At 42.6% G+C, this 26,779-nt stretch overlaps 1 protein-coding gene across 6 annotated transcripts in view; it reads left to right on the top strand.

The window, feature by feature from the left end:
* The window catches only part of Tenm4 (teneurin transmembrane protein 4), a 411,966-nt gene that overhangs the window by 371,724 nt on the left and 13,463 nt on the right, over positions 1 to 26,779 (top strand). For all 6 annotated transcript variants that reach the window (XM_042690345.1, XM_042690339.1, XM_042690307.1 and 3 more), the window contains 3 exons: positions 6,507 to 7,384; positions 18,517 to 18,689; positions 23,537 to 23,772. In XM_042690345.1, the coding sequence (XP_042546279.1) occupies positions 6,507 to 7,384; positions 18,517 to 18,689; positions 23,537 to 23,772 (1,287 nt within the window). The remainder of the gene's footprint in view (positions 1 to 6,506; positions 7,385 to 18,516; positions 18,690 to 23,536; positions 23,773 to 26,779) is intronic.

Below are 26,779 nucleotides of genomic sequence, written 5' to 3' on the forward strand. Positions count from 1 at the left end.
TTAGAGGCCTGAGCCACCAGCATCCTTCTGTGTGTTCTCTTTTTATACCACAAGTTACATAAGAAAGGAATTCAGCCTGTCATTCCCTTGACCATTACTAGGATTCGAGTGCATGCTAGGAGCATGCATAGATAGGTAGATACATAGATACATAGAATCCTGTTTTGCCACTCACTATCACAGTGACTTTACAGTGAAGTCTTTTGAGCCTCACTTTTCATAATTGTAAGATGGACATAATTCATATCAGCATTGCAGTATGGCCTTGAAAATACATGTGACAATGCATGGAAAGTTCCTGGCACTCACTGCTAAGCACTTCAGAATAAGCAGTCATTGTAGGACCTACTTTCTCAAGGGACGTGATGACCTGTGTACAGATTTGGAAATTAAAATAGGGTTTTCTGGATAGCAAAAAAAAAAAAAAGAGAGAGAACAAAAGGAAGCATTTCATACATGTACATACTTGTGCAAAAGCACAAAGATGTGACTGGGCCTGGTACATTCAAAGAATATGGAAGAGTTGATTGTCAGGAAAAGTGGAAGAGTTGAAACAAAGAGCAAAGCCTGGAGCCAGTTAGGGAAGGACCTCATACTCCACCAGGAAGTTTAGATCTTGACAGGTAGGGCACCAGGAACTCGGGAGAGACCTGAGAGAGACATGGTAAATGGTTATCTATCCAGCATGGCTGTTATACATACTGTGATGGCTTAGCAAGTCATGAGTCCTCATTGGTAGGTCTTGGTGTGTGCTCAATCAGTGGTTATCCAGCTGGTAATGCTAACTTTTGCAGATCATCAGGAATAAGGAGGCTGTGGCCCTTGTTCCCAGCCTCACTTGCCATGCCTGCCTCTGATACCCACACAGATTGTTGAGTTCCTTCCCCCAAAGCCCCGTGGCTTGATGCTGGCATTGCCAGCAACCCGTGTCACAGCTCCATTGGAAGCTGGTACTGTTGCCTTCTGTGCCAACTACTGTGATGCTGCACTCCAGAGTGGAATCTGTTCTCTGCCACTTGTCTGTGCAATTTGGCAGGCTTCCTGCCTTGCTGGCTCGATTTCTCCCACTCCAGTCTGTGAGCAAGCTGGAATTACCCCATCAGGAAGCCGCCATGGCCTAAAAGGATGTGCATACAACAAGAATTTTCAGTTCTCAAAATGGGCCCTCAACCAGCCAGCTCGGAGTGCTGAACATTTTCAATCCACACATTGGAAAATTGTTTAACCTTAGGAAGAGTTACTGCCAAGCAATCAGATCAAAGGCTTGGAAGACAGCTGGCATAGATTGGAAAGGAAAAAAACGACAAAAAGTCACACTCAGATTCAGAACTCCTGGACTAAAATCTTTATATCCCTGGTTCTCACTACATTCAGTGAATCTAAGCATAAGACTTTAAAAAAACTCTCCAACACAGGCATATGTTTTTGCATACACATATAGGCATGAGGGCACTGGCTTTAGTTCTCAGAGTTTCCTTTGTTATCAATACCCACCTACTTTGCTGTCCTCTAGCCAATAGGGAGGAAAACGAGAGAGAGACAGAGAGACAGAGACAGAGAGACAGAGACAGAGAGAGAGACAGAGACACAGACAGAGAGAGAGAGAGGGGGAGAGAGAGAGAGAGAGAGAGAGAGAGAGAGAGAGAGAGAGAGAGAGAGAGAGAGAGAGAGAGAGAGAGAACCCAGCTAGGAGACAATAATCCAAATGGACAGCTAAGGAACTTGGCCCTTCTTCTCTGAGAGGAGACAAAGACCAGATTGGATAAGAGAAGACTCAAGTAGAAAAGTTACTACCTGTGAAGGATTGTAGATTAGTTCCCAGCTCAGCAAGTATGGCCACCATAGGCAGAGTCCACCTCTGTACTTTTGGGCCAACATGAAAACCCACTGTGTTAGAAATGGGGACAGAGATGAGAAGGCCATCGCATTTCTTATTTATATACATATTTACATACAAAGTGACAGGATAGTTGTTAGAAAGGAGGGAATTGAGATTGGGTTGAAGAAAATGAATGTGTGGGTGCAGAGGCCTGCACTGGGTGAAATGATTTTTAAAATGAAATTAGGTACCAAATCCCCTAGCATGGTGCCAGGCATCTGGTAATAGGATGTGAAGGTTAATTCTCTTAAAATCTACCAAAAACTGCCTAATACATTGACCTATTGGATCCTCACAATTACTGTATGTCGGGTGTATTCTTCCCTTTTACATATGGGAAAAGAAGTTCAATGTTTAAGAAACCTTGAGTAAGAAGACGCTTTTAGTGACCATGGAAGTGCAGGGACCAACCGGCTATTCATTCACTCATTCGTTCACTCCTTCATATGACAATGAAAATCTGTGGCAAGGTCCTCAGCTCAGAGTGAAGGTACAAGATGCTCAGGAGGACATCTTGGTCCACACCAGCTCCCTCAGACCTGGAAGCTGGAGGGTGGCATGAGTAATGAAGATGGGAAATGAAGCCAGAAAAGGATGATCACTGTAGGTGCCTTTCTCTATTCCCAGGCACTTCCACACACTGCGGTGTGAGGCTGGTATAGGAAGAGCTTACAGTTAATTTCCTCCTCTTTTCCTCTCCGCTGACTCCCTCCCCTCCCTCTCCTTACCCCCACTCATGGTGGGGGGAGCATCTTTTCATCATAATGACAGGCAGAAAGGTCTCCACAAGTAGGTTCCCAAGGTGCCACAGGACCAAGAGGGCATTAAATATTTAGTGGCCCATGTTGACAAGAAATGGGTTTTAAGAAATTGAAAATTCTCCTGTCACTTTAGAGCAAGCTGTGTTCTTGATGCAGCAGAAAACTGCAGGGCTGTGCTCTCAAGAGCACTCAACATGTGAGCAGCAGCCTGGTGGTGGCTCTCGACAGCATCTGCCACTCCTTTTCTCTGCAGACAGACAGGGACTGGGCTGGGGTGAGGCACGGGGAGGTAGGGCCTGAAGACTGATGGCTGTATGTGTGTTGTGTGCATGAACATGCACATTGGTCCTGGGACTTGAACTCTGGATCTGCTGACCCTGAGTTTTTTTGCCCAAGACTAGTGCTCTACCACTTAAGCCATAGCTCTACTTCCAAGGTTTTGGTGGCTGATTGGAGGTGAGTCTCACAGACTTTCTTTCCGGGGCTAATTTCAAACCGCAATCCTCAGATCTCAGCCTTCTGAGTAGCTAGGATTACAAGGGTGAGCCACTAGGACCTGGCCAGAGTAATGGCTCTGAATAACTAAGTGTGCACATCTGAGAATACAGAATAGCATTGGACAATGAGGACAGAGGCAATGGCCATACCACCTGTTTGTATACTTTATTGGATCTCTCTCTCTCTCTTTCCCTCTTCTATCTCCTTTCTTTCTTCTCTTGCTGGTAGTACTGGGATTTGAATTTATGGCCTGTACTTACTAGATAGGCACTCTTCCACTTAAACATGCCTCCAAGCCCTTTTTTCACTGGTTATGTTTGAGATAGGATAGGGTCTCACTTTCCACCCTGGAATTCATTCTATTTTTTGCTTTCCACTATAGCTAAGATGGCAGGTGTGTGTCACCACATTAAATTTCTTCCATTGAGATGAAGTCATGCTGGCCTGAAACTGTGATCTTCACATCAGCCTTCTAAGTAACTGGGATTACAAGCATGGGGCACTGGCATCTAGCTTGGGTTTCTCTTTTTACATTGGTAAACCCTTACATGCCCATTGTAGAAATATATATATATATATATATATATATAATTTAAAATCACAAAGAAGAATACTAAAATCATCTTTGATCCCAATATGGTTAATATTTTGATGGACATCCTTCAAGCTTTTCCTTTCTCTATCCATAGCATCTCGTTTACTGTATCTTTGCTCTAATTGGTATCATCTGGTCTTCACAGTTCAGTAACCTCTTCTACCTATTTAACATACAGTAAACATTTTCCCCCATGTCACTACGCATCTTTGTCTATACATCCCTTGTAATGATTGCATATATAGTGTTGTAACACAAGACCAAAATGAATGGCTACAATTTACTTAGCTAATTCTCTTTAAACATTTAAGTTGCATTCCCTTTTCACCATTATTAAAAATGGCTGTGATAAGGCCATGTGTGGTAGCTCATGCCTGTAGTTCCAGCTCCTTATGAAGGCAAAAATTGGGAAGCTAGCAATTCAAGGTCCATTCAAGCAAAAAAACATATTGAAAACTCCATCTCAACCAATAAACTGGGCATAATGGTTCATGCCTCTCATCCCAGCTACATAGGGAACTATCGGTAGAAGAATTGAGACACTATCTATTTTATTTTTCAGGGATGAATGCTAGTTGTTTTTTTTCTTTTTTATTATTAAATAGTTGTATAAAGGGGTTATAATTCCCTAAGTAGGTTGTAAGTATAATATCTTTATTTAATTTTATTGTCAAGGTGATAGGTTGATCTCACATACATAAGGTAATGAATACATTTCTTGTCAAACATTGTTACCCTCTCCCTCATTTTTCTCCCACTTTCCCTCCCCCAATCCCCCCTAACATGTACAGTTCATTTACAACATACTGTCTTGTGAGTATCACTGTTGCATTGGTTCACCCTTTGTCCTTTGTCTCATCATTGTGTTGTTTCCCTTCCCTTCTTCAATTCAGATAAACATATATACAAGACAAAGGGTACCAAGTGTTTATTGATCAGTCTCACTCCTTCTTTTACTTTCCCCCATTTTTTCTCCACCTGTCTCTACCCTCAAGTTACAAAGTTCAACTTTTACATAATAGACATTGAGAAACTCTATTGAAAAAGTAACCCAAAGCAACAAAAATATCACCTTATAAATATGTTAGAAACAATAGCAAGAAAGAAAAAAAACAACATGTGTAAGCTTATCTTGGGGTTCATTTCGCCTAACATCATCTTATCTGACCTTTTCTGCTTGTCTCAGACACATACTAGTTATTGTAAATAAGAGAAACCATGGGACCTATGTTTCTTTGGGCCTGGCTTACTTCACTTAATAAAATTTTTTTCCAAGTCTTTCCACTTCCTAACAAATGGGGCAATGTCATTCTTTCTGATGGAGGCATAAAATTCCATTGTGTAGATATACCACATTTTCTTGAGCCATTCATCTACTGAGGGGCATTTGGGGTGGACCCATTGCAACAATGAGATGTACAAGATGCTATGTCGAAAAACGAACTTTACAACTTTGGCCGGGAGAGGGGGGAGAGGGGGAGTGTAGTCATGAAGATGGGAGGGCAGGGCAGGGATGGTAGGGGAAAACCAAAGGAGGAGGCAACAATGCTTGATAAGAAATGGACTCATTACCTTGCTCGTGTAATTGTAACCCCTCTGTACGGTATTTTCACAATAAAAACCCAACACAAGGAGCACTGGAGGCATTTAGTGAACAGAGTGACTACCTCACAAGTGTGAGGCCCTGAGTTCAGACTCCCAATATTTCCAAAGAGGAAAAAATAGCTGTGATAAATATACTGGTAGACAGCAGTATGAGAGCTTCTTATCCAAATGTTCATACTTGTTTGAATAAACCCCACATCAAACCAAATGTTATGGGTTTGTAGAAAGGTATCATCACTCGCAGTGATGAGTATTTAGGTAATGGAGAAAATACTCATCAGCATTCCTGATTCCCATCTAGTGTGCAGCTACCCCTCTTGGAAAAGACATTCCATCACTTCCTATACCTCCCAGTGGGATACATGTGGTAATCTGGCCTGTACATCCACTGAGCCTGACTCAGAAGAGTCTCAGTGTGGAGCCCCGGAACTGAAGCCCTTAAGTTCCATTGCTACCTTCCAGGGAAGCCTCCTCTCAGAGATCCTAGAAACTGTCATGGAGAACAGCACTTCCTAAACTTAGTGCTCTATACAGTAAGGCCAGGGGCAAACAGTTGCTTAAATGCAGACACAGATCAAAAGGTTTGAGAAGAGCCTGCTAGTTGAGTACCAACGTTTTCTAAAATCTTCACAGATAATATAAATGTGGGGCCCAATCTGAGAACCAATGGTCTACAACTAAGCCAGACTATGGTTATTTTGTCTTCACATCGCTCACACCATGTTTATTAGTCCATAAACTCAAAGACTGAGAGACAGCATCTTTCATAGATGTCTCCTATCTGCTGCTCCTAAACAATCTTTGTCAAATCTCCAGACTACTTCTACATCAGCTTCCGGTCTATGCCTGCCTACCACTTCCATAGTAGCTATCATGGCTGAAGCACTTATTATGGATCAGGTTCTCTGCACAAGTGTCATTGTTATTTCCAGATGTGAACACAGAGGTTCAGAGAGGCAACACCAATTGCTCAAGCTCCTAAGTGGTGAAGTTAGGATCAACACCCGGGCCTATGTGATTCCAACGTCTACCCTTGAGCCTATTCCTTCCTCTTGATGCAATTTGCTCCTTCCGATTCTGTTATCTGATGGAGTCTCTGAGGGTGTGGGGTAATTGGGGGGAGGGGTAATCTTGCCAATCATTTGAGTGTTGGTGTCTCCATTCTCAGGTTCGCCTGGAGTGGCCCACAGACTTAGCCATCAACCCTATGGACAACTCTCTCTATGTCCTCGACAACAATGTGGTCCTGCAAATCTCTGAAAACCACCAGGTACGCATTGTCGCGGGGAGACCCATGCACTGCCAGGTCCCAGGCATCGACCACTTCCTGCTGAGCAAGGTGGCCATCCATGCAACACTGGAGTCAGCCACTGCTCTGGCTGTTTCACACAATGGAGTCCTGTACATCGCCGAGACCGATGAGAAGAAGATCAACCGCATCAGGCAGGTCACCACCAGCGGGGAGATCTCACTTGTGGCTGGCGCCCCCAGTGGCTGTGACTGCAAAAATGATGCCAACTGTGATTGTTTCTCTGGAGATGATGGCTATGCCAAGGATGCGAAGCTGAATACCCCCTCTTCCTTGGCTGTGTGTGCCGATGGAGAGCTCTACGTGGCCGATCTTGGGAATATCCGAATCCGCTTCATCCGGAAGAACAAGCCTTTTCTTAACACCCAGAACATGTATGAGCTATCATCCCCCATTGACCAGGAGCTCTACCTGTTTGATACAAGTGGCAGGCACCTGTACACACAGAGCTTGCCCACTGGAGACTATCTGTACAACTTCACCTACACAGAGGATGGTGACATCACACGCATCACAGATAACAACGGCAACATGGTAGATGTCCGCAGAGATTCTTCTGGCATGCCCCTCTGGCTGGTGGTCCCCAATGGCCAGGTATACTGGGTGACCATAGGCATCAACAGTGCGCTCAGAAGCTTGACCACACAAGGACATGAGTTGGCCATGATGACCTATCATGGTAGCTCTGGCCTTCTAGCAACCAAAAGCAATGAAAATGGATGGACCACATTTTATGAGTAAGTATCTAGATGAGACCATTGGATGATGGGTTCCATGAGATGTCTTATAGGATTAGAAATGAACCAATGGACTGTTCTTTTTGGGATATATGTCATTTAAATTCAGGAGTTGAGAGGCAAACTGTTACCTATAATATGTTCTGTATATTCATCTGCCAGATGATTTCTATTTATAAGGAGGAAATGTTATGGTGGAAAAGCAGGTGTGTTTGGGCTTTGTGCTGAGCTCTCCCATGGACTTAATCTCTCTAGACCTCAGTTTTCACATCTTTAAAATGGACAGAGTAAATACCTGCTCAGAGTACCACAGAGACTATATAAATGAAAAGCACTTAATCAAATGCTAACATCTTCCTATAACACTCTCTAGAAATATAGCAATAGGAGAAGGAACAATACAATGTGGATGGGTTTTCCATACAATTAAAGCTCACATTTTTTTCTACTTTAACCATTTTGGATGTACTTCTAATGAAATACACAATATGCTTTCTGTCTTTGACACATTATACATATACAGACATAATGTAAACTTTCTTCATCTTTTTTGTGATGGTACTGAGGTTTGAACTCAGGGCCAGGGCCTAGCTTTTTTCTCAAGGCTGATGCTCTAACACTTGAGCCACAGCTCCACTTCCAGATTCCTTTTGGTGGTGGTAGTGGTGGTGATGGTTAATTAGAGGTAAGAGTCTCACAGACTTTCCTGCCCAGGCGGGCTTCAAACTGCAATCCTCAGATATCAGCCTCTTGAGTAGTTAGGATTACAGATGTGAGCCAATGGCATATGGCAGAACCTTTTTTTTAAATGAGCCAAGGAACAACACTGATTATAAATATTGATGTGCTCTGGAGACATAAATAGCTTCCAGAGAGTGGGAGATGAGAACACAGAGCCCTTTGCTCTTTCTGCATTTAATTCATTCCTTTATCTAGGGGGTATGGTTCTACTGCCTCCTCCTCAGGATGGCGCTATGTGCCACTGTTTTCAGGCATGGGGGTTACCTCTCTGCACTGTTTTAAGTGGTGTTATCAGAGGAGCACTTTGGCTTATTATAGTCCTCCCCAAAATGATACACATGTATCTGAAACGTTTCTCAATGAGCTATTTTAATGAAAAGGACCTTGCGACATCTCTTCTTCAATCCATGGCTTTAAAGCTTCTTTTTGAGATCGTAGCAATGTTCCAGACAATGAAGACAGCTGAACATGTCACTATTAGACACGACTGAAGGAGCTGGGGGAGGAACTAGTCTTGTTGAACATGAGCTCTGGGCTAGGAACTGTGGCATATCACGAATCCTCCCAGCACCTCGAGAGGATGGGTGATATTTCTTGTTTTATTGAAACAGAAACTGAGGCTTGGAGAAGTTCATTTGACCATAGTTGTTTAGTGAAGATACCACAAAACCAGGATGGTGACCCACTGCTGCTGTCTGAGGGCAGAGCTCTCATTCTTTCTGTTCTGCTCAGCTGCCCTTCCCAGCCTCCTGCTGCGTTCATTAATCCCAAATGAAGTTAAGTCCTTGAACTCTTACTTTTTTTTTTCTCAAACTAGATCAACCATCAATTTCTCAGAGTCCTAGAATACAAAGGAAAAGGATCTGTAATTGATTTGTACATATAATTCGCACCCAAAAAAATAGCATTAATGTCACAGCAATTGGTACAAAGTTCACCAGCAAAATTCCTTTCTCCAAACAAGGACCTTGTTAATTGCAAAGAAAAGACAAAGATCCAGGAAAACAGCAATTATCTAGATTAACTCATTGAAATGGAAATACACTAAATAATTCAATTTTCCTCATTGCCCAGTGGAAATCTCTTATGCATTATTTAGCCAATACTGGGGTTTCTTTGTCAGAACAAATCTGTTCACTCAATTAGTTCCCAAGGTCCCAAAATGAATGCTTACAGGTCAGTGCCTCTGTCACTCACTCTCCACCACCTCTAAAATATAAAACCCCTCTTCTATCCAGAAAGGATCTCTCTCTCTCCCCCCACCCTTTCTCCCCTTCTCTCTTTCCTTGATGAAGTATGCAGCCATAGTTGATGCTTTATGAAGAAGGAAAAGTTATTTGAATTGCTTCTTATAAGATTGCATTATGGGCTGAGAAGTAGCTCAGTGGCAAAGTGTTTGCCCTATAAGTGCAATGTCCTGGATTCAATCCCCAGTACAAAAAAAAATTTTTTTCATTTAAAATTCAAAAGAATCTACTTTATAACAGAACTCAGAAATACTGACCCTTGCTGACCCATACCAGAAATGAAAGATAAAATTCCTGAAATCAAAAGGAAAATTTGCTTGTGAAGTAAAGGACAAGTCCTAAGCTTAATTCAGGGAAAAACTAACAAGGGTCTCATTCCCAAGGTGGTGGGAATGTCATCCCTCTCTTTCACTTTTGAAGGTAAGACACAGTTAGGCATAGAGATATTATGTAACAAGCTGATAATCACACATTGGGTTGTCAGCAGGGCCAGAAGACACATCTATATTCTTCTTTCTTTCTTTATTTGCTTTATTAAATATTTAGTTTTTAGTGTAAGGATACAGTACAGAGGGGTTGCAGTTACATGAATAAGATAATGAATACATTTCCTATCAAGCATTGTTACCTCCTTCCTCCTTTGTTTTTCCCCTGCCATTCCCTTCCCTCCCCACCTCCCCAACTCCACGCCCCCTCCACAAGTTGTAGAGTTTGTTTTCAACATAGTGTCTTGCACATCTCATTGTTACAATGGGGCAACCTGTATCCTTATTTAAGCATTTTGTTATTTCCCTTCCCCTCCCCAAATTAGAAAAATGTATATACAAGATGCAGGGCACCAGAATCAAATACAGTGACAACAGGGGTTGTACCATGGGGGAAGAACATACAAAGAAACAAAAAAAATCACATAGTACATTGTAAGTACATTAAAAATAACAAGAAGAAAGATAAGATCTCTTGTGTCTCTGTCTTGGGGTTCATTTTGCTTAGCATCTGGTTATATGGTCAGATGTAACAAGTCTATATTCTTCTAACTATATTCGCTATGTTTCCAATGTTCTTTGCGACTATGGATATAATATACATTAAAATAGTATTTTATAGGGATAGCCTGAGGTACAAACTTTCAATGAGATAAAATACAGAAAGCTCCATGGTAGCTGTTGCTACTATGACTTCAAGAAATACTGTGGAATACCAGTAGTTTACAGAAATGTTCCTTAAACATGACCATTACTACTCAGGAATAGTTTATACATAAAAAAGCCAAAATAGAAGACAGAGGTTTTCATACAGGTAGGGGTTAAACAAGAGAAGCAAAATCAATTATCAGTCTGAAAAATGAAAAGTATTAACCAGGAAAGACATCAGGTCCCAAGAATATTCAAAATGGGCTAGAAAATGGCTTAAGAAGAGTGCGCCTTGAGCTGAAGAGCTGAGGGACAGCGCCCAGGCCCAGAGTTCAAGCCCCACGACCGACAAAAAAAAAAAAAGAAGAGTGTTTCTGCTCAGACCAGGAACAAAGCAAGTAATAGACATCTGTTTAACTGAATGCTAGCCATATGACTCTGGAACACTGGCTGCCTTTCAGACCTAAGTCTCTACCCAACAGAAAAAAAGTTCTTATCCCCTTCCATTCTTTCACTTTCTGAGAACTGAACAACTAAATATGTGGATGAAAAGCAGGGCAAAGTGGCTCTTACCTGTAATTCCAGCTTCTTAGAAGGCAGAGATAGGAAAATCACCATTGAAAACCATCCAGGCAATAAAAGCTACTTTCTTAAAGAACAGACCAGGCCCATGGTTATAATACCAGTTACTTGGGAGGTAGAAGAAGGAAAATCTTGGTCTGAGGCTGGTAGGGGCAAAAGCCAGAACCTATTTGAAAAACAGACTAATGAGGAAAAAAGAACTGGGGTCAAGATTCAAGTAAGCCCTGAGTTCAAGCCTTCCTACTAGGAAAAACAAAACAAACCTAAATATACACTAAAATTAAAGGTATTTTCCAACAGTGATATTCTCTAGAAGGAAGTATGATGTTATTTTATCTTTCAGTTGTTTTTAACAATAATCTGTACAGATTTCGCCAGTGAACTATTTGCTGCAGTGTATTTGTTCCCTTTAGCTTCAAGAGGCACCAGAGTAGATTTAAACCCAAATGTTCTAATACAAAACAAAACCAAAAACTTAGCCCAGTCACTTGCTTGAGGCATGAACTATTACTGAGACAAGGTTTAAGTTGGCTTTATTTATCCTTTTAACAGATTAAATAATAAATCAAGCATAAGCATCACACACTTCAGAGCAGATTGGCTTAAAAAGTTCACATGCGTGGGGAGCCAAGGTTATTTTACTTCCCTCAGCCCCTAGGTCAGCTGGTACAACACTCCAAGGATCTGCAAAGCAGGCCTTGGCTCCAGGGAGAGACTATCAGTGCTTGCAGATGTGGTTCTTGGTCACGTACCATTTAGTTGCTAAGAAAATGGCCCGATGGCATAAAGCTAATTTCAAAATTGACTTACTAGGAGGCAGGAGCACCCAGCTTCTCTAGTTTTGGGGGGTTGTTTTTTTTTTTGATAGTACAAAGGTTTTGAATTCAAGACCTGATGCTTCCTGCCTGCCCTTTTTTGCTTTAGTTATTCAGCTAGACTCTCTAGTATTTTAGCTTTAGGAAGGGAGTTATTTTGGTAGCACTGAGGCATGGCTGTAGTTGCACTGATTATTTTTGTTTTGTTTTGTGCCGCTCCTGGGGCTTGAACTCAGTTATTCTTGAACTGAGTTATTCTGTAAAGGCTAACACTGGACCATTTACCACAACTCCATTACTGGCTTTTTAGTGGTTAATTGAAGATAAGAGTCTCATGAGCTTTCTTTCCTGCGCAGGTTGGCTTTGAACCATGATCCTCAGATCTGTCTCCTGAGGAACTAGGATTATAGCCATGAGCCATGCATTGGTTATTTTTGAGCCAATGTCTTGTAAATTTTTCTGCCTAGGCTGGCCTGGAACTATAATTCTACCAATCTCAACCTCCCACTGCACCCAGCTATCAGTTGAGAAAGGGTCACACAAACCTTTCTGCCCACACTAGCGTGGAACCATGATCTTCCCAATAACAGCCTCTCAAGGAACTAGGATTTCAGGTGTGAGCCACAGGTTCAGACTTGTCAAGCCAGTTTCTTTCCTTAAACACAAGAAACTGTTGGAGGAGCCTAAAGTCTTCAGTGCTCTGTGGTTAACCTTAGAAACAGAAAATTTGTATGCCAGCCTAAAACCAAACTACAGTGACTTCCACCATCTCACTGAAGTCCTAGCAGGAGGAAAGTCATGGCCATTCCCATGATGTATGCTACCCAGGGTGTTACATTTTCAAGTGAATGTACAAAAGGGCAAAAAGCAAACATCGAAAGTAAAAAAAAAAAAAAAAAAAAAGCACACATCAGAACCATATTCAGATATGACACAGATGTCGAAACCACCTTTCAGGGAGTTTTAAATAACTGTAATTATATTAAAAGCTCTAATGGAAAAGGTGAACACTGTGTAAGATCAGATGGATAATTTCAGCAAAGAGATGGGAATGATAAAGAATCAAGTAGAAATGCTGGAAATGAGAGACATGGTTATAGAGATGAACAGTGCCTTCGATGGGCCTGTGGCTTCTGATAATACAGTAGGACACAGCTGAGGAAAACAGAGAGATCAGAAGACATTCCCCAAACTAAAACACAAAGAGAAAATAAGAACAAGTGCAGCATAAGGTATTCAAGAGCTGGGGGACAGCCAGTGGCTCACCCCTGTAATCCTAGCCACTCAGGAGGCTGAAATCTGAAGGATCATGGTTTGAGGGCTTCCCAGACAGAAAAATTGTCAAGACTCTATCTCCATAATAACCAGCATAAAGCAATACTGGGGGTGTGGTTCAAATAATGGAATGCCAGCCATGAATAAGCAAAGGTACCTGAATGGGGACAATATCAAATGATCTGATGTGCATATAACTGGCATTCTGTAAGAAGAGAGAAAAATCAGGCAAAATAAGTGTTGAGGAAATAATGACCAAGGATTATTTATAATTAATAACGGTCCCCAGATCCAAAAAGCTCAAAAAACAAACATCAAGCAGAAGGAACACACATTTCTGGGCATATCATATTTGAAGTATTGAATGCAACGAAAAAGAAGTAGCCGAAAAAAGGAGGGGGAGGGGAGTGATATATTATGAGGAACAAAGGTAAGAATTACAATAGACTTCTCATCAGACACCATGCAAGATAGACACAGAAGAACAGAAAGAAAAAAGAAAAGAAAAAGTCACTTACTCAAATATGATACTCAACAAAAATATATCCTTCAGGTGAAGATATTTTAGAGGTAAAGCAGAACTAAGAGGAATGATGATGGACATGGGATCATCCAAGCACTAAAGACAGTGACCAGCCTCAGCCATTACCAATCCTCAGGCTGGATGAGGTAGATTAGGATATGGTTACTGAAACCACTTGGAAGAAGTCATGATCATGATAGATACAGCTGCCTTTGGGAGCGTGGCACTGAAGCCTGAGTGAAGGAACACTTGTCCTGACCTCCATTTTCTTGTCAGTGTCTATGGAGCAAGCCAAAACTGATGCCTAACAATGCAGGCTGCAGAGATAGGGCAACTTTTCAGGAGGGCTTCTGGGGAGGAAACCGAATAGCTAGCCAGCACAAAGCCTGTTTCTGACACATTTGACTTCAGGGATAGAAGCAAGGATTCAATTTCAGATTCACCTGAATCCTAAGCACTCTCCCTCCAGTATAGATCTTATTTTCATCCTGAAGCCTGGAATTCATAGCTGGGACTATCTTATGGCAAGTTGGCAGCAAGTACAGTGTGTGTGTGTGTGTGTGTGTGTGTGTGTGTGTGTGTGTGTGTGTGTGTGTGTGTGTGTGTGTGTGTGTGTGTGTGTGTGTGTGTGTCCTGGGCCTTGAACTCAGGGCCTGAATGCTGTCCTCTGCCTAGGAGTGCTGTCCTCTGCCTAGGATAGCACTTTCACACCTGAGCCACAGTTACACTTCTGGCTTTTTGGTGGTTAATTAGAGACAAGAGTCTCCTGGACTTTGCTGCCCAGGTTGGCTTTGAACCATAGTCCTGAACACTATGCCTGGCTTAAGTACAGGTGCTGACTACAGAGACCAGAAAGTGCCCTGGCTCTGACAGTGTTTTAGAGTGGTCAGTGATAGGTTGATGCCACCCATCACACTGACCCAGGGCCAAGGGAACTCTTAGTGTGCACAGCTTTGAAGTCTCCTTATCCACAGATGATACTGAGGCCAGCTCCTAGTTGGTGATGGTGTCATTTGGAGCAATCACAGTCATAAAAATAGAATCTTTATTTTCCAACCCAAAAGTCAAGATCCACAAAAGTTTAGCATCAGAGAGGCCATTCTGACATTTTCCTCACTAGCTACACAGACTGAGTGGCTTGGGATGCAGTAGCAAGTGTGAGGAAGAAAACCTCCCCGTGTGGGAAGGTACCCTTTAGCCGTTCTCTTCCAAGAGCCAAGTTCACAGCAACCAGATGAATCTTTTATGTGTTTTTTCTTTCACTCTGCTCCAAAGATGCTTGGCAAAAGCAGAGTGAAGAGAAGTCAGTGGAAGGAAATAATGGAAAGCCAATCATCTGGCCGTCTCTATCCTCCCCCGCAATGCGGGCTTGGCAGCGCTACAAAGTCAACTTCAGCCATAGCCAGGCAGAGCGTCTTGGAGAGAAACTGTCAGTCTTCTTGACCCACTAGAGACTTCTGAACACAGCTTTTCCTTTAACACAGGGATGACTACAAAGGTTTTGATTTAAAACAGCATCATTTTCTTTTAGTGGAGATCCGGATGAAAGAAAACATTCTTTTTGTTGTTATTTAAAAATGTTAATGGCTATACTTTAGTTGTACAAGGGGGAATTTCATTGTGACATTTCCAAACATACATACAAAGTTCCAGTCAACCTCACCTCCTCTATCAGTCACTTTCATACCCCACTTCTAAAACAAGCCCGATAGCTCTTATTGTTGTATCTCTTACATGTAAAGAAGCTACTCTGACCATATTCATCCTCATTCACCCTCTCTGTTCACCCTCTCCTCCGGCTGCCCCTACCCCTGCCCCAGCAAAGCCTTCTTTACTTCCCTGTCATTGCTTATTTTTTAGCGAGCACTAATTGCACAAGGGTTTCTACGTGGTATTTCAGACATACATATATTATGTTTGAATCACAATAATTCTACTGCTTGTCTTTCTCCGCCTCCTATTCCCTTTGATCAACAGCTCCACTGAGATGCCTTATGTCATCATACATAGTTGCAATGTATTTTGAAACTATTCACCCTCAAGCACACATTCTTTTAGCTTAGACAGATCTTGATTTTGAATATATATATATATATATTCTTCTACTAGCTACATGATTTTAGACAAGGTGCCTAGTCTTTTTGAGGCTCATTATCAGCATTTGCAAAATGATAGTAATATTCTCTGCCCCAAAAGATAATTATGAATATGATGTTTGGTTCTTAAAGGGTGCTTAGTGAATATTAGTGAGCTTTTCCTTCCTCGTCTAGAGTTAGGGAGGGTAAAGCAAATGAAAATCTTGGTTGCTCTCTATCATCCCAAAATACATGATATTTACTTACATATTCATTCATTCAGTGAACATTATTGAGTACCTTCTACATGGTGGTTACTCCTCTAGACACTGAGAATATCAACAAGGTCCCTGTCCTCATGGAGGTTAGTTACTAAATAGGAGGAGACAGACAACAGGTAAACAAACAAGATAGTAGGTATAATGAAAAGAATTGAGTAAAATAATGGGATAGAAATGAGACCTGCCAACTTTAGAAATAGGTGGTCAGGGAAGGCCTCCCTGAAGTGATAGCCTTGGAAATGAAGTATGAGCACTGAAAGGAACTGGCCATGCCAGCACTAGAGGGAAGAGATTTCCCTGCAAAGGGTCCTTTTGTGTTCCATCCTAAGCATAGATTGATCATGCATGGCATGTGTGGGGAACAGATGCAGGTACAGTGAATCCCAGAAAGTACAGAGACAATAGTGAAGAAGTTAGAGAGTCAGGAAGAAGTCAGGTCACTCACTCAGCTAACCTTCATTCACCTGATTAAACATCTCTTAAATACCTGGTGATCTAAGTGCTGGACATAAAGCAGTGACCAGTTAAACTCTTTTGCCTGAGGGAATTGGCAGTCCACTGAGGACAGTTCCCTAGGATCCCAAGAGCCCAGCTGGGAAGTTCACATTCATTGTAAATACATCATCTCCCTTTTCGAGATCTACCTGGGAAGTGTTATTTTCCATCATTTAGAAGAGGTTGTGCTGTGGAACCTGAAATACTCTCATTGAAGGTTAGGAGGAAAACAGAACTGAGTGCTGTTCTCAGGGGCCCATTGCCAGCAAGTGTATAGTCAGGATTCAAGCTTAGACCATGTGGCTCTAAAGACCTTCCCATACCTGTCATTCCTTCCATTTCTCACAGCGAGAAAGCATGCCAGTGCTATGAGCATGTCTATAATTAAGGTTATCACAACAATCATAACTAAATCAATGTCCCAATGTCACCGGCCATGAGACTGGGCTTGATGTAGTCACTTGAGTCTAGAAAGTGTAGATACATGCTCCCTGCAGGTCTCTACACCCTGTTGGAGCAGTTCTCAGCATAACAGAAAGTTCTGTGCAAAGGTGCCCCGGGGGGCAGAGGCACTCAGGGTCCAGAGTTAGAAGGAACACGATGGATCATCACAGGTACTGATCAAGCAGAACAGAGACCTAGGGGCATTTCTCAAGCTCTAGAAGATTCTAAAAAGAATGAATAGATGACAAAATTTTTATGAGATTGGTTGTTCTATTTGATGTTCATTTAATTAAGACATTCAGTCTTTCTAATGGAAAATGTGAGAAATAGAAATTACTGGTTTGGGTCCATCTAGTATAAAATGAAAACCGAATCTGGAAGGCACGGGGCCATTTCTTTATATTTTCTTCAGGCTCAACTTAATTATGCATTATAGGCTACCTTCGATAATAATTACAATTGTCTGCCTTGATACAAAGCCTCTTGCTGTCTTGGAGACTAACACTCTGGGGAAATACCTCAGGAGATTGTTAAAGTATCATTTAGGGAAAGCAGTTGCTTCTGCATTTGTGCATTCAACAGGCACTCTTGCCCAGCTCTGTCTACCTTCTGTCTGCAGAAGGTAGCGTGTGAATCAATCATGACCTCTCCTCTCCTACAGAATAGAAAAAAGGCCTTGCACACTCAACCTTGCATTCATTAATTTCTGAAGTCATTTATTTATTTCCTCCCCCTCCCCCCAGTCCTGGGGTTTGAATTCAGGGCCTGGGCATTGTCTCTGAGGTTTTTTTTGTTCAAGGTTCGTGTTCTACTATTTGAGTTACACCTCCACTTCTGGCTTTCTGGTGGTTAATTGGAGATACGAGGCTTGTGGACTTTCCTACCTAGGCTGCTTTTGAACCACAGTCCTCATATTGCAGCCTACTGAGTAGCTAGAATTATAGACATGAGCCACCAATTCATTTCCTTCCTGTCTTTTTCTATGCCAATCCCAATGCTGAAATAGGGCTGTGCTGAGAGCCATACCCAACCCCATTCCCCCCCATCCCTCCACCCCCACCCCCATCCCCCGAAGAACACAGTGCTGGCCGAGGCCAGAATCCAAGTGATGTGACTCCAGATTTGCAGCCTGGTGCTCTGACTCCACAGATTTGTCCTGACCTGGGGTACTCTGTGTGCAGAGACACAGTAGTATATCCCTATCACAATTCAGGAGAAGCATTCTAGAATAAAGCAAGGACTTCCCCCAGAATCTTCACAGGCTCCTGGACAAGACAAGGCACAATTATCCTCACCACTGTGTGGATTAGACAGGGAAGACCCAGAAAGATAAATTGTTTCTCTGTAGCTGGATATCAGTAGGTAGAGGTCAGATCCAGAGAACTATATGCCAAGCCCTAAGCAAGGATCTAGGGGAGTCAGGGCCATCTAACCTCAAAGAGAAACCGAGTTTGCAAAACTGTGGCATAAGGTAGAACATGCCAGTATTTCTGGGACTCAGTGCCATCCCTTGGTTTCCAGGTATGACAGCTTTGGCCGCCTGACGAATGTGACCTTCCCTACTGGACAAGTGAGCAGTTTCCGAAGTGACACAGACAGCTCAGTGCATGTCCAGGTAGAGACCTCCAGCAAGGATGATGTCACCATAACCACCAACCTTTCTGCCTCTGGTGCCTTCTACACATTGCTGCAAGGTAAGCCAGGTGGGGGCCTGGGGATCTTGAGACACACAGGTGGGAAAGGGTACTATCCTTTGGAAACAAGCTACTACAGGGGCTACCCAAGAGCAGGAAAGAATTACTGACTGGTTTCTCCCTGTATTGCCACCTAATTTGCAAAACACACGAGCCAAAGCCTTATAAATTCTCTCAGAAGCTTCAGCATAATATTTCATTGGCCCACCCCATTATCATCAGAACAAAGGGGAGAGAATCCATTAGCTGCTAAATCCAGGTGACCTCACCATTCTGCTGTTCTAATGACTCCCAGATTAAAAGACTTCCCAGCTCACACTGGTGCACGTGAGGACAAAGGACAAGAATAATTACACCTAATTATAAAAAGGATTTGGTCATAGAAAATCCCTTCCCTAAGCCCATATGAAATTTGTTCCTCTATCAGGATTCCACAGAAAAGAGACCCTTCTCTGCACCCATCAAGTCATCCCTACTACAGGCTGGGTTTTAGCTTCTGGTAAATAAATCAGTGATGAAATCACACTGTGACTTGTGTGCCTCAAGTGTTCTCATGGAATGTGAAGACCTAGGGTAGAACTTTAGCTTCATTGGATTTAATGTGCATGAAAGGAAAGCATCCATCACTGTTAGACCTGCCCAACCTTTTCCTACCATCCAGTGACTCTCTGACCTCCTGTAAGCTGTGACACCAAGTAATAAAAGGAGCTCTAGGTCAGAGCAATAGAACAAGGCCCTACTGGCACAAAGAAAAATAATTCTAGCTAGACACTGGTGGCCCATGCCTACAATACTAGCTACTCAGAAGGCTGAGAACTGAGGATCACAGTTTGAAACCAACCTATGCAAAAAAAATTCATGAGACTCTAATCTCGAATTAACTAGCAAAAAGCCAGAAGAAGAGCTGTTGGTTAAGTGGTAGAATGTCACCCTTGAGCAAAAAAGCTAAGGGACAGCACCCAGGCCCTGAATTCAAACTCTAGTACAAGAAGAGAAAAATACAACCACCACCAAAACAGAAATCCTTTATTCATCCACTCCATACTGCTAAACCTGCTTTGAGTATTCTTCTCAAAGGTCAATGCTGCCTTTTTTTATATTTGGATAACTTTTTCAATTCAAAAGTGCCACACTCCTTAATTTGAAAATGTACCAGCAGTGTAATCATTAAGATTTTTCAGGCCGAAGGGGAAAAGATCACATTGTTCAAAATGCACATGCAGATTGTAAGGCACATTCTTCTTTAGGAGAAATTGAGATAAGAAAAGGAAAAGCACATCTGGAATTTAGGAAACCTGATACCTGTCTTCCCCTTTGATACCTGGGCCAGTCTGCTTGTCTTTCTGTCTACTGGGCTTAGATGTCCCAACCCAGAAGCATCTCAGTAGAGTCTGTGAAAAGCTCTTTAGGTTTCCTCTTAAGTCTGAGCAATGGGAGGTACTAAGAAGTAGCTACTAATGAGCAACGGCCTTAGGAAGTCACAACGCAAGTGAAATGGGAGCAAGTAAGACAGGCCTTTTGCAGGTACCAGTCCATCCAAAGTCAATAGTAATGGACAGAGTTGGATTCAGCGAGGAGCAGCTTTAAAAGATAAATTGATGCAGCCTTTTTTGCTCTTCAAAGGAAGTAAAACACAGATTGCCAGCGAGTAATACATAGTGGCATTGAGGCAGACTTCAATGTGTGTATGAGGGAGAAAATGTGGGGAAATGAAGGGGGGGAGGAGGAAGGGAAGGCAGCCGATTTGACATCATTCAAGCAAGAAAGACTCCGTGAGGACTTTCCCTGAAAACTGCATCCTTACCTAGACAGATACCAGAAGATATCTAGTTTAATCCAGACAGTATTTAGTGAGCACTTACAATCACTTACTTACAATACAATGATATGTTAGCATGTTTTGAACACTTACTAGCTACAAAGTATATATTTAAGAGTGCAAAGTAGGCACTGAGCTCATGGCTTGCACTTGTTAGGCAAGGGCTCTGCCATTTGGACTATTCCACCCATTTCTTTCGGTAACGGTTATTTTCAAGGTAGGGTCTTGCTGAATGCCTGTACAGCCTGGATGATGATCTTCCTACTTGTGCTTTCGCCTGTTGCTGAAGGTGACAGACCACTGTACCTAGCACTAGTTACAAAGCGTATTTTTTAGCATATTCACAGTCCTGTTTAATCCTCACAACAAAAGTATGAGCTCCTCATTCTTAATATCTCAATTTCCCAAATGGGAAATATTGAAAAGCTTAGCAGCTTGCCCCAAGTCACATACCTAAATGGATATAGGAATCCAGACAAGCAGGCTCAGAACTCAATCTCTTGATCATTAATCTGAAGGTAATGAAGACCATGAACAAAAATAGAACAGCTCATTGTTGGAGACAGAGAAGAGACAATAAGAAATACAGGTGATGGAGACCAGCCCTGCACCAGGCATACACATCTAGCCAGCATTGCCTAACAACTGTCTGCCAGATACTTGCTCTGAGTTCTTCATATTCATCACCTTACTTTCTCCTCAGAGAACCCTTGTGAGGCAAAGACACAGATATTATCTCAATGTACATTGAAGCAACAGAGGCAATCCAGGCTCTGAATGTGGCCAACATCTTACAATAAAACAGGGATGAAGCCCACACACTTAATCTCTGTGCAGCGGTACCTCTCCCAGTAAGCACGGAGGCATTAAAGGATATGTTCATTGACAAAATGATGACCCCACCATCCCCAGCTGCCCGCCCCTGATGAGGCCCACAGATAGCTGAGAGGAGGCGTTGGTTTTGACAGAAACCAGGCTTCTGGGAAGGGATGACATTTGAGCAGAGCCCTGAAGAAAGGACTTGGATAAGCGTCTATGATAAACAGATAGAATCTGGAAACAGACACAAGGAAGGACAAAGGAAGGAGAATCCAGCACAAGCCCAGAGACACTGTTACCATGCTCAGAAGAGCGTTCCCTGTGCAGATGAATTGTACTTGTTTCTCCAGAAATTTCTTTTAGCTTGCAGCCCAAATTAAACTAATCAGGAAGTGGAGGTATGACTCAAGTCGCAGAATGCTAGCCTTAGCCAAAAAAGAAGGCCCACCAAGAGAGAACGAGGCCCTCAAACAGTATATTTCTTTTGAAAGGTAAAATCAACAAAATAAATGAAAAGAGACAGATGAAATCAAGAGAAGGAGAATAGATAAATGAAGAGGGAGAATGCGTTCAAAATTCAGTGTATAGAATGGGAGTCCAAGGAAACCATAACCAATCAACTAAGTGATTTGAGAATAAACACTGAACAACAAATTAAGGAAGTAAAGAAGTTCATCCAAGATCTAAAACAAAGCTTCATCAAAATTCAGTGTATATCCTACAAAATTAAGGAAAGTGAGGGAAGGGGTATGTTGGGAAGGATGGTGAGAATGTTATAAGAGGTGACATTGATCAAAATGTATCATACTCATAAAGTGCTTTGTTGAATGCCAAGTCCTGTGTACAACTACTTAAAGATAATGAAAATATTTTTTAAAAAAATTTTAAAGGCCAGGCACCAGTGGCTTATGCCTGTAATCCTAGCTACTCAGGAGGCTGAGATCTGAGAATCACAGTTCAAAACCAGCCCAAGCAGAAAAGTCCCAGTGAGACTCTTACCTCCAATTAACTACTCAAAAGCCACAGGTAGCACTGTGGCTCCAAGTAGTAGAGGGCTAGCCTTGAGCTAGAGAGCTCAGGGACAGTACCTAGACCCTGAATTCAAGCTCCATGACCAACAACAAAACAAAAAAGTTGTGTGTGTGTGTGTGTGTGTGTGTGTGTGTGTGTGTGTGTGTGTGTGTGTGTTTTAAAGAGCATGAGGCCTTGAGTTCAAGTCCTAGTACTGGCACCAAAAGAATTTTAATCAGGTTTATATTTTCAAATCAGATCTATTTTTAAGCCATTGTCATATTTATGATCATGACTTGAAATGTATATATGTGTATGAACATTCTATGACTAAAGTATTTAGAGTTTGGGGATATTTTTGTTTTATGTTTTGTTTTGTTTCTGTCAGTTGTTAGGCTTGAACTCAGAGCCTGGGAGCTGCCCTTTAGCTTTTTTGCTCAAGGCTAGCACTCTACCATTTTAAGCCGCAGCACCACTTCCAGTTTCCTGATAATTAGTTACAGATAAGAGTCTTATACACATTCCTGCCCAGGCTGGCTTTAAACCATGATCCTCAGACCTCAGCCTCCTGAGTAGCCTTAAGAATGTCCTAAACTTTGCTCTAATTTTTGTACTCTTAGGAAACTACGTTGATTAGTCTGAAATGAAGATGTTGATTTAGTCAGAGAAAAATTTTAGGTGAAATATAATTGACCTACCCTACTTTGGGAGGTAGAAGCTAGTTTAAGCTCCGCTCTCTTCTTCACAACTGGAGCTCTACCACTTGAGCTATGCCTCTAGCCAGGATTTTTGCTGGCTGCTTACAAATGGAGTCTCATCCTGCCCTAGCTATCTTTGAACCATGATCTTCAGATCTTAGCCTCCTGAGTAGCTAGGATTACAGGCCTGAACCAATTAGCACCCAACAAAATGTATATTTTTTAACGTACAACTTTTAGTATATTTGCAAAGTTATATGCCCATCAGAATTATCTAATCAGTATCAGGAAACATCCTAAAATCTACAAATCTGTAAAGTATTTCCAGTGTTTTACTTTGAGTATTGGGATTATAGATAATCTCCTCTATGTATTTGCTTAAGTTTTTCTCTGTGCTAATGTATTAGATTACTTCCATAGATAGAGGAAACATATTTTTTTAAATCTCCACTCTATCCTCCAGCCTCATTCTTTCTGGGAACCTGTGTTCTCTCCCTCAGACCAAGTCCGGAACAGCTACTACATTGGAGCTGATGGCTCCTTGAGGCTGCTGCTGGCCAATGGCATGGAAGTGGCACTGCAGACCGAGCCACACCTGCTGGCCGGCACTGTCAACCCCACTGTGGGCAAGAGGAATGTCACACTGCCCATTGACAATGGCCTCAACCTCGTGGAGTGGAGACAGCGCAAAGAGCAGGCTCGAGGCCAGGTCACCGTCTTCGGGCGGCGGCTGCGGGTGAGCAGGGCCTTGGAGATGGTGGCACCCACAAAGCAGGGAGAGGGTTGGTGGGGGGACAGCGAGGGGAACTGGGAAGGGAATCTGGAGAGCTGGGTTCTATTCTGGAAACTCTCCTTGGGACTTCAGTGTCCTTGTCTGTAAAAGGTAGGGACTAAACCAGGGAACTCCCTGTAATGAGAAATTGTTTTCTATCTTTCCAGTTTGACTTATAGAAAGATGACTGGCCTGGGATTAGGTCTGAGGTGAATTTTCAGTTTATATTACTCCCTGAGTAAACTTGATTGAGTCATTACCGTAGAGCCTCGGTTGCATTCTCCATAAAATGCAGAAGATAAAACCAATTTTACAGGTTGCTAAAGGTTCGGAAGTAATATATAAGGCATCTCATACAGAGTCTGGCATGTAATAAGTTGGTGATCGGGGCTGGAGATAAAGTCAAGTAAATGCCTAGCATACCAAAAGCCTAGGTTTGATCCCAGCATTAAAATAAAACAAAATAGCCAAGCACCAGCGGCTCACACCTGAAATCTAGCTACTCAGGAGGCTGAGATCTGAAGATTGTGGTTCAAACCAGCCTGGGCAGGAAAAGGCCATAAGACTTTTATCTCCAATAAACCACTCAGAAAACCGGAAGTGGTGCGGTGGCTCAAGAGGTAGAGTGCTAACCTTGAGCTGAAGAGCTGAGGGACAGTAGCCAGGCCCAGAGTTCAAGCCCCATGTCCGACAAAAAGAAAAGAAAAGAAAAAATAAAAGAAGACATCAGTACTAGCTATGCTTGTTGTTATTACTTACTGTGGTGGTGCTGGTGACTATTATTACTATGGCTAGTATGTCCCAAATTTCATTTTAGCTCTTTGGAACCTAAGCCACATTTTCTGCTCTTTCCAGATAGAGTAATCCTTCCTAAACAATAAAAATGGCCAGGCATGGAAGCCCATGCCTATAATCCTAGCACTCAGAAGGTGGAGATAAGAGGAATCTTGTGTTTGAATCCAGCTTCGGGTAGATACATGAAATCTTATATAAATAAGAAAGAAAGAGAGAAGAACGAAAGCAGGAATGGAAGGAGGGAAAGAGGGAAAGAAGAAGGGAGGGTGAGAGGAGGAAGGGAGGAGGGAGGGAGGGAGGGAAGGAAGGAGGAAGGGAGGGAGGGAGGGAGGGAGAATCTCACTATAGTTATCATATGAGGGGATTGGCCTGGGCTCTGGCATTCTTTTCATATGGATGTCTTACATCAGGTCTTCTCTGTTTCCCTCCCATGTTTTTTGTGGGACGTGGCCTCATCTCCAGGTCTCACTGCCAACTAGCCTTTTCCCCCACTTCACAAAGCAAGCAGGCAGACAGAGGGAAGGTTGGGGAGCTAGACCTGGCTTTCTGCCCAGCACCTTGCAGACCTCAGGTTTGCATTACCATAGAATTGAGCTAGATGTTCCCAATATCCTGAAAACCACAGGCCCATCCTTGGCATCAGCTCAGACTTGCTCCTCTCCCTTCCCTTCTGCCAAGAAAATCCATTAAGCCCCTTTTCACATGAGGAGCAATCTAGATTCAGAAGGGGTTGGTTGTTTATTACTAGGCTTACAACAGACACAAAAATGTTAAATAACTGATCCTAGATCATACCCAGAAAAATCAGGCTTCCTTGTTCCCTCAGTAGCCAAGAACTCCATATCTATAGAGAGAAACATTCTTTGGTGAGTTCCCTGCGTAGGGCTTAGGCATCTTTATTCTACAGGGCCTTCATGGCCTCCCTAACCCCCTCTGAATTCTCAAAGAGCCTTGTGCACACATCTGAGGCAGTGTGCTAACTTCGAGGTTTGCCCTCAGTTGGATTCCCCTAGGGCTGCACAGGTAGCCGGGAGCAACTCCTCTGAGCCCCAGCTTCCTCTACAGACACACCATGATAAATTCAAAGCATCTAGCCCAGTGCTGTGGATCCCAAGTGCTTTAATAAAGGGCAGTGATTAGTACTATTAGGATTTTTCTCTGCCATGTGAACTGGACCAAAAGTTTCCCAGGCTTTAATTGGTCTCTCTCCCAGCCAGAGATTGATGATGCTCTAGTCGGGTGGCCACATCTCTGCTTCCTCCCAAAATAAATGGCCACCCACAGCGGCAGCATGTGGAATTAAAATGTTAGCCGGGTGTGCCTCCCCATAATGGAGCTCATTTTTTATACAGCTGGGAACTTTTTTTAATAAAGAAAGATGTAAAATAATCTCATTGCTGCCACCGCCAAGCCCAGGAAGTATTAGGTAGTTCCCCCCAGTGATTGGCTTAATTCAATTTTATTAATTTTGCCCCAAAGGTACAGCTCTCGTCCTCTAGGGTTCTCCAGGGGATAAGGGGACAACTAGCTGGGTTACACGGTCCTGGGAAGAGCCATGGGAGGAACTTCCAAAAGCTGTTTTTAAAGGCTCCTGTCACTTGGTAAGGCAGCTCTGTGTCATCATTTGCCCTGTCTGCAAAGAACACAGCTTCAGCTACCAATGCCTTGGATTTTTCATAGGAATTGTCTGCCACACTGTTTTTGCTTCTGCAATTGTGTTTGATTACCCCAGGGAAAGCAACCTTATTATAACCAGGCCATTCACAGCTGAAGTCGTCTCCACAGCATCATTATAAATCTCTATTTTCAAAGCCTAGGAAGTTTGTATGGAAAGAGGGGAGACCCCCAAAGGTCTCCTTCCTCCAAGACTGACCACAATCATTTGCTGTCATTTAATGAAAGTCATTGCAACCATTAATCCAGTGCCTTCTATGTGCCTAATGCCACTAGATAATTGACTTACAATCCTCCAATCCCCACAAACCTGGGATTCTACATAGAGGAAGAAACTAAGGCTTAGAGACAGGGAAACACTCGCCAAAGTTACACAGAAAGATGAAGTTGAGGCTGGAAGCTCTGCTTTAGTTTCTAGGCTTCCCTTTTCCACACCCCCTGCCACACACACACACCACAAACTCCTTTTAAAAAGAAACAACTGCACAGGGTTCCACAGTGG

The sequence above is a fragment of the Dipodomys spectabilis genome, unplaced genomic scaffold, assembly GCF_019054845.1.
Source record: "Dipodomys spectabilis isolate Male_0828 unplaced genomic scaffold, ASM1905484v1 ptg000003l, whole genome shotgun sequence".
Lineage (NCBI taxonomy): Eukaryota > Metazoa > Chordata > Mammalia > Rodentia > Heteromyidae > Dipodomys > Dipodomys spectabilis.